The 9,395-nt window shown below is 30.3% G+C and overlaps 1 protein-coding gene across 1 annotated transcript; it reads right to left on the bottom strand.

Annotated features, from left to right (window-relative positions):
- Positions 1-3,306: 3,306 nt before the first annotated feature.
- Positions 3,307-5,461, bottom strand: LOC127082802 (BTB/POZ domain-containing protein At1g21780). Its single transcript, XM_051023043.1, has 4 exons — positions 5,258-5,461; positions 5,018-5,163; positions 4,139-4,254; positions 3,307-4,013 (listed from the first exon to the last, which is right to left on the bottom strand). Exons 1-4 carry the CDS (start codon positions 5,365-5,367, stop codon positions 3,402-3,404), a joined length of 984 nt encoding a protein of 327 aa, XP_050879000.1. The 5' UTR covers positions 5,368-5,461; the 3' UTR covers positions 3,307-3,401.
- Positions 5,462-9,395: the final 3,934 nt, after the last annotated feature.

The following is a 9,395-nucleotide window of genomic DNA, read 5'->3' on the forward strand; positions in this document are numbered from 1 at the left end:
AATTTCTCGTTGGAAGAAAATTTATTTTGCTTATGAGTTAAAGTAAGTGAAAATCTCTCTTTTGGTTGTTAAGATTAACCAGTTAAAATCTCATATTGGTTAGGGAGGTCTCCGTAATTAAAACTCTTAGTCAGTTCGTGAGTTTAGTCTGCTATTAAAAAGCTCTCGGTTGGTTGTGGAGGTCTCCATATTTAAACTCGTCTTGGTTGTAAAGTTATCAATTGAAAAACTCTAATCCTTGTAAAAGGAGGTTTGTGGGTAGAGCATGTTAAAAGCTCTCATAATATTGAAAACTTTCAAAAAGGAATTCTTAGAAAAATGAGTATTTCACTTCTTTAAGACCAAACCCCAATAATTCTATGATTTATTTCTCTTATCCTTTAACTCTTTACTTTTCTATTTGCTTTTATTATGTTTGTTTTACAAAAAGATTTCTAAACTTAATTTTTATAAATAAAAAAATTATTTTGAAAATAAATTTTCAATCCCGCACAATTCATGATTAACCATTACACATTCTTCCAAGCACGAGTTGTAACACCCCTTTTTATACCCCAAAATACTTAACATATAATCAGAGTGAATAAACACGCATATAAACAAAAGGGCGTCACATCGACGTTTTCAAAAACTAAAAGCTTTCAAAAACCAACATCATTCATCATCAATATACAATACACCTGGTCATTTAAAATAACACATTTCAATTATCATGAATATTCAAGAATATGCGTTCGTAGCGGAAAATAATGAATACTCATGTATTTCATAAAATGATTCATGTCCCATACCATGATCATCTCTCAATAACTCAAGATAAAATAAAATCATATCCAGAATATTTGGCATTATGGCCTCTCAAACAGCAAATGCAATTAACCATGTTCACAAGTAATAACATAATACATCTCCAAATAAGACATGAGTTCAATACTACTAATCTACCCCGTGTTACATGACCAGAGCATTGACTCACTACCTAGTCTCTACACCAAAACACGAAAACTCTCCGGCTAAATCTCGAGTAAGCTACCGTCCACTTACTTCAGCAATACTACTCTTGAGTATCTGCACGATGCCCATATAAAGGCAACATTCAAACAGAAGGGTGAGAATTCAAATCATTATGAAGAAGTATAATAAAGCACAATGATTAAATCAACAATTAAAGGAATTCATCACACTTCGTATAACCATGTAAGTAATGCTAACCAATATTTATTTCACATGTTTCAAACATCCATCAACACTCAAGGAGTATAATATTCAAATCCAATACTATATTCCCAAATATACACATAACTATAATTATCACATAATCACATATTTTACCAAATTAGGTATCCAAACATCACCAACTCAATTACCATATCTCATACACACATAACAATCACATCAATGCATATATTCAATTATCACACAACTCTAATGTGACTCAATGCAAGACATGTGACTCTATGCATGTGGTACCGCAATGTGAACCCAACGTTTCATCGCTTTCCGATTCAATATCTAGAATCCAAGTCACGCTTCCGATCCGGAAAAGATCAAAGCCACTACGTCTATTTCCAATTAAGGATCAACGTCTGCTACGCCTATTTCCATTCAAGGATCAATGTCTATTACCATGTGAACCCACAGTTTCACCGCTTCCACTATAAAGTCGACCATGCCATGAATGAATGTACAAATACCAACAACATATGCAATTAAGATCATCTCTACCATCTTAACATTCCACATATCACCATAATTCAACTCTATGAATTATCCACCAATGGTACATATACACATTCATAACAAATATAATATTCACATATATAAGCTAATTATCAAGTACGCACACTTAGATTTCATTTCAAAATGATTACAGCATTTAAAATCCTCAATTTTCCCTTTTTAACAGCAAGTAACCGGTTAACGTATTTTGGGTAACCCGTTACCCTGAAAACAGAATTCAATTCCTAGGCAAATTTTTTAACTAAGTAACCGGTTAACGTATTTTGGGTAACCCGTTACCCTGAAAACAGAATTCAATTCCTAGGCAGATTTTTTAACTAAGTAACCGGTTAACGTATTTTGGGTAACCTGTTACCCTGAAAACAGAATTCAATTCCTAGGCATATTTTTTAACTAAGTAACTGGTTAACGTATTTTGGGTAACCGGTTACTCTGAAAACAGAATACAATTCTGGGCAATTTTGAACTAAGTAACCGGTTAACACATTTAGGGTAACCGGTTAACACCTAAACAGATTCAATTTCTAGGAAAAGTTTGTGAGCACGTAACCGGTTAACACTATTATAATAACCGGTTAACACGGGTTAAAATCTGAATTTTTTCTTAACGAGAGCAGTGGTGCTACAATAGAAATTATCAAATTGGATTCTCAATCTATCCCTCAATTCCACCCATTTATCAGTTCCAAACATAATTACTCATCACAAATCAAAGATTACTCATCAAAACCTAACAATTCCCAAAACCGTAAAAATTAGGGATTTCAACCTAAACATATTTCTACTCATTGCCCCAATTATACTAACCCATAATAATAAGGATTCTCTCCCTTACCTCTTCAATTTTCTGGAAACCTTGGCTTCTCTCTTGTTCTTCCCCTCTTCTCCTTACTTTTCCTCTTTTCTTTCTCCGTTGCCGTCAATGATCAATTGAATCCTACTTCTCACTCTCCTCACCTCTTACTATTATAGTATTATATTTGGGCTTAAAGAATGATACCTCTAATTTAATTATCAGGCCCAATAAGACCTAATATTAAAATATCTCTATTTAGTTCAAATAAATTGAACCAACACAGTATACACACCAAATTAATTAATAAAATCAATTATTTTACTACCTAACAACCAATTAATTAATTAACACTCCAATGAATAAAATAAAATATAATAATAATAATAATAATAATATAAGAATTAAATACTAAAATTGGGTTGTTACACGAGCCAAATAAGAACAAAGTGATTAGATAAATTTGTTTGTCAATACAGAGTCCCCCATTGTAGGGGCAATGAGCTTAGGTAAGAAATCTTGGCAGGTCAGTATTCAAAATAGATTATAAATATTGTGGCTACTTTGTTTTTTAATATATTTAACATAATTTATAAATATTAAAATATTTTTTATTAATTTAATTAAAAAGATAAAATGATTTAATATTTTAATAAAAATGTAAAGATATTGCTGTGAATTTACCGGTGACTTTATTTCATTTCATGCATTTTTACTTGTGATTTTACCTCCAAAATCATTTTATGAGGTGCTTGAGAAAATACATGGGTAGATTAAGAAACTCCCAAAGACAATATATACAATAACATTGATATTACCATTTACATTATCAAAGGGACCAATAATTTCCCCCACACAATTAACTAACCTATTCTGGGTTGGAAACTGTAAGCATCACATGAAACATTTCCATCACTAGCTCCCTATCTGCATGCTGAAAAAGGTTATTTATTTCATCATCTTTAACATCATATATTTTACCAAACTCAAATAAGAACGTTAAACACCCTTTCTTTAACTTGTGTAATTGATAAAGCCAGGCCTCATTTAACATCTCAAGAACATTGCCTGAGTTAATATCTTCAACAAGGCTTTCCTCACATAAATCTTTCAGATCACCGATGTCATACTTATTAGCTGCGCCGAGTAATGCAAGACAGTGTTTCCGGAAATCTTCGTGTTTGATTGCTCCATACAAGTAACTTAGAAGAGCAGTGCATGATTCGAGTGAGATGTCTTCTATATGAATTGTTGATGACTCTTTTTCCTTCAGGTTGTGATGAAACATGCTTTGAAACACAGGAGAACTCGCGGACAGAACTGCCTTGTGAGCTCTCAATGTACCATTGGAAGTTATAATGGTTAGGTCGGCATGTATAGCCTCGTCGAGCATGCGAGAGAGGCAATGGAGAGTACTTCTTTGAGCTTTGTTGCATGGCGAATTCCCATCAGATGACCATATAGAACTAGGTTCTCCACCCTGAGTTCAAAAGAAAATATCAAAGCATTAAGCAGAAAAACTCTGATACTAGTGCAGAGGTTTGTTTGTCAAATAGGCCTACATTTGTATTGGTATTAGAAAAAGAATAGGAATTATAAACTCACACTCATATGGCATATTTTTAGGTCAAGAAACTCAACATCTATGATGAAGCGACCCGTGAAAGCAGTATCAACGGGCCAGACAAAGTCATCCTGTGTCCTAAGCAGCCTTTCATAAACTGCATACAAGCAAACAGAAACAACCTGCATTAGCATTTCATTATATAATCTTAAAAGTTCTCATTTTCCAATTTGAGGATGCAATATTAAGCTATCCATATTTCCTCTTGACGCATAAAGGAGATGCAAAGATGATCGAGGAAGATAGGGCACCAGGCACATGATATCATATCACTTCAGGCAGAACTTCCTAAGGGCTACAATCAATACATCGAAGACATATAGAGATTGAATGACACTTAATCAAATACAAAACTCAAAATATCACTCATCTAACCTTAATTAATGGCTATTAGAGAGATTTAGTTAGTTAGTTACTAGGTTGATCACTTTTTAAAGCTAAGTTGTTATGAATCTCTAATTCATCATTGTTTTTATCGATTCAAAGCTTGAAAGTTTACAACTGATATAGTGTACAATATATAGGAGAGTTGGAAGTTGATTGAGTTCTAACAAACTCCTAACAAACAACTCCTAACTGTAAATGACAAGAAGCTTAATAAACTAAGAACTTAGGCTAATGGATTCCATAAATAATACTTGTAATAATAACCTATATAAAGCCATTTTGTAAATCACTTCAACCATTTCAATACAATTCCATTTTTCATCATTGATCAAAAGCCAATCCACATACACAAAGTTTATCCTTTTTTATCAAATTTATGCCAATAAAATGTCATATAATGTTATCAGAATCAGAGACACACAAATAAATAGTAAATAAACAGAAGAAAAAAAAGTGTTGGTGAATAGAGTTACCAGGAGAAACAATAAAGTTGCGGGATGAACCAGCAAGGGAGACTCGGAGAATGAATCGAGCAAGGGGTGGGTGTTCCTTAGAAACACGAGAAGGTTCTGGAAAAAGATGAATGGAGAAGAACCTATTCCTTACTATTGTAAAGTGCCTGGAGAATTGGGAAAGAAGAGGAAAGAAAGAAAAATTGAAAATGTAAAGGTCGTTTAAATACAAGAGAGAGTTAGAGATAGAGAGAGACAGACCAGTTCCAGATTCCGAGCTTGAAAGGATCGGACTTTTTGTAGGAAGAAGGTCCAAAATTGTCGATTTTCCACTGTGCTAATCTTGCAAGCGTGTTCACCCTATCCGCCATGGTTGGAGAGTTGGAGTGTCTCACTAAAACATTCTTCTGTTCATGTCTCTTAAGTCAAGAAAGATAAACGTGAACGCTTCCTACTTTTCCCTCTTTGATATTTCTCTTCTTTCTTTCTTTCTATTTTTCTTCAAAAATATTCTAGTTTTTTTTTACTCAAATTCTTTTTTAATTAATTCTCACTTTAAATGTGTATTTCTTACTTATAAATATAATATTTTTATTTTACTCTTGCAATTATATTTGTTTTGTTTGATATTGATTTTGAGTTTAATTGATATGTGTTGATAGTAAAAATTGTTTTACTATATAATTTAATAAAAAAATAATTATGTCATACCATATAACTAATCTAAAATATTTCCAACGTCTTGTTTATTGAGTGTTAATTTAAAATTATTTTATGATATATTCTATTTTTTATTATTCTTTTATAAATGTATCTTATAAAATATAATCCTTTTTATTGTATTTCACATATGTAATATATAAAAAAATATTTTATTTCTTCGATATATAATGATTAAAATAGTTATTTTTTCATTTTTTATTATAAGTCGTTTTAGAAGAAAAAAATTATACCACGATATAACTCACTTTACATTATGAATTAATGCTATTTTTTTATTATACCCTTAAAATTTTATTATTCTCTTTTCTTTCAATTATGTAAATTTATTTCTTTTTCCATGTTATTATTAAAGCATAATTTTGTAAAAACATTCATAATTTCTCATTTTCATACAACAATTATTATTTTTCTTAATAAGTATGAAAAGTCAAAAATGACTTTATAATAAAAAATAGAGATAGTATTGTCATGAATCGTTCGACCGAAGAATTTATCAACTAAGTTGAAGGAAACACGAGGCATAGGTGTTGGTTTTGGGCACATAGTCCAGAGGACGGTCAACCTAATATTTGAATTGATCATTTGGTTATGTGTTTTCTTAACATTGCGTAAGACTTCATCCACTTATGGAATTATATAAGTGGAGTTTTGAGTAACATGCAAAGGCACGATGAACAAAATAAGTGTTAAACTTTGCTATATAAGAATAATAAAAACCCCGGATCAAAAAACCACTTGACACGCCATTTTTGTTTCTATAAGGGACGTTGTACAAAAAATTTCAACAATTTTCAACATCTCTTTAAAGATGACTGAAAAATTATGGTTTAAAGGCCTCTAGAAAAACCTCTAAAGTCTGAAGAAAACAAAACAAATATTAATTTGACAGAGTCATATCTCATAAGTAATGGTGCTGAGAAGGTAGATAATTATGAATTATTTCTTGGTGTTATGATATCTGACTAACAAGGAGTAACCCAAAAGTTGTCTCCTAGAGGATGCCTCAAAGTTCGACAATTTTTAAAATGAGGCTGATTTTCTTCTCTAACAAGTTTGTTGGAAAAAGAACTCAAAATTTTGATTAATTATACATAGGTGAGATTTATGCCAAGCAGGGCCGGCCCGAATAATTTGGAGGTCCTGTTCTATTTTAAAATTAGGTATTTAATAAATAAAAATATAATAAATTAAAAAAAATATTTTATTTAAATGATAAATAAAATTATATATATATATATATATATATATATATATATATATATATATATATATATATATATATATATATATATTTGATTCATTGAAGTTTAACTTTTCGTATTTTTCTATTCTTACTATTCACAATTAATAGCAAAGTTCTTACCATTTAATGAGAGAAAATAGTTCCTTCAACAATCTCAGAGAACGTTAATAATAAAGTATTTTAATTAATAAACAGCTAATAATGTGAAATTACAAATTTTAAATCTCATAACTTCTAAACCAAACTTATTAATGTGTTTATTCACAATGATAGAAAAAAAAATATATATATATATAATGAAAAAAAAGTTGATTAAATGAGTCCATAACAAATTTCAAAATGCTACCATAGTATAAAAGTTGATAAATAGGTCTATAATAAATTTCAAAACGTTATCATAATAAAAAAAATTGATTAAATAGAAAGCGGTTTTTATGCAACAACATTTTTTTAGTAAAAAGAAAAATGTAGAGACCTAGGAATCAAATTCCCATATTTTTTTCTTTCAAAACAACCAAGTAACCCCTAGACTATTTTATATTACATGCTTCTATTTGCAACTAAATATATATATATTATTTAAGATTATATTTATATTAGGTCCATATGTCGAATTTGAGGCCCTTAAAATTTGAAGCCCATGTGCGGTAACACTCTTTGCACACCCACAGGGACAACCCTGATGTCAAGTACAAAAATAATGTAATTTAGTGTGGGGGATGAGGGGACACAAATAACCAATTAAGTTGTTTCGTTAATGTTAATTTTAAAATGAAAATTTATGTTTAAGAGCATATAGTTGAACCCGTAACATCTACTTATTCACCTTTATGGAGTGAAATCATAATCATTTGAGAGCTAAACAAAAAAAAGGTAAGTTAGTTGGGGTGAAAATTCTCCCATGTGTGAGGATTTAAGCTTTCAGCCATATGTGGTTGTGTTGGTCATGACAATTAAGTCCTGAATAAAAGTTAAGGTTTTGGGAAATTGGTCTTTTATAGAAGCACTTGAGGGGGCTCAAGGATTACATAGATAGTCTTGAGATTTTTGAAAAGATGACATTATTCAAAGCCTTACTTCAGCTTGTATTTCAAAAAATGTGTCTATTAATAGGATTTATGACATGTAAGACACACAACCTGAGTCAAATGATTTATGGATGTGTTGAATCATCAGACAATGCAACTTTTGATCATTTGTCAGATAATTAAAACGTGACGGACATCTATTACTGAAAAAAATTAAGCTTAGTCAAAAAGTATCAAGAATTAGAAAAAGTCAATATTCGTGAAGAAAACACATAAATATTCGACTAAAATGGTGAAATTCAACAAAATGGATAAATTGTGAGACATGATTGTATAAAGGAGAACACTTTATTGTGATTTATATTACTACATTTTCTAACATGAGCTATATTTTGACCAACATTCAACAAAATATCAAATGGCATAAAGAAATTTAACAAAAGATCAGCCCATGAAGAGTCATTTTTGGAGCATGTGTCTATTTCTTGCACATGATCTATTAATATTAGTATAGCGATGCTAGGATCCTGAATTGTCACTCAAGTAGATTTTATCTAGTTTCTTTTCATAATAAGTAAGAGTTCTTATAAATAACAAATGGTTGAATATTTATTTATAAGGCCTATACTTATCGAGAAACAAACTACAACCTTCCAGAATTTTAATAATATTGTGCATGACCTTTAAATTTCTTTATATTTTTAGCAAATTTATCTTTTACATCGATGTCTTTTAAATGCATTTTTTTATTTACATTTTACATTTCAAGCCATTTACTCTTCCGAGTCATTTGCACTTCAACAATTTTATATTTTTGCACTTTAAATTCAATTTTTATTTCATTACATTCATTTATTTTTCTCAAAAATAAAACTTTCAAATCTTTTTTCAACCCTCAATCCAAAAAAAAGTTAAATACTTTTTCAAAACCTCCATTAAATATGTAAATTACAAGTAAAAAGTTAAAATTTCACAATTCCACTAATTAATTTTTCATTTATATTTCAGATTTAATTAACATTTCTTTGATCAACAATACCCATAGATAGGATACATGAGAAAAATATCAATTACATTTTTATAACATTTCCCAAATTATATTTTTTTGATAAGAAGGTGCAAAATGCTCTGAAAATAGAAACCTCTCGTGCATTGTTGACCTAATTCTCATCTTCTTCTTCAAACTCGACTCCTTGCATCATGGTATTACCCATGACTCTTTCTCTCTTCTCATAAACAACCTCTCAACCCTCATACAATCCAAATCCTAAACATCAAACTCTTCACAAAGCGGTTAAGTATTTTGTGGAAGGTGTCTAGGACTAGGGTGGCATTATTATGATTTGGTGCATCTGGATTGTGATGAATAATAAGTCATGTTTTGGTTCGTCTTCAAATGTGAAAG

Source organism: Lathyrus oleraceus, chromosome 5 (genome assembly GCF_024323335.1).
Source record: "Lathyrus oleraceus cultivar Zhongwan6 chromosome 5, CAAS_Psat_ZW6_1.0, whole genome shotgun sequence".
NCBI lineage: Eukaryota > Viridiplantae > Streptophyta > Magnoliopsida > Fabales > Fabaceae > Lathyrus > Lathyrus oleraceus.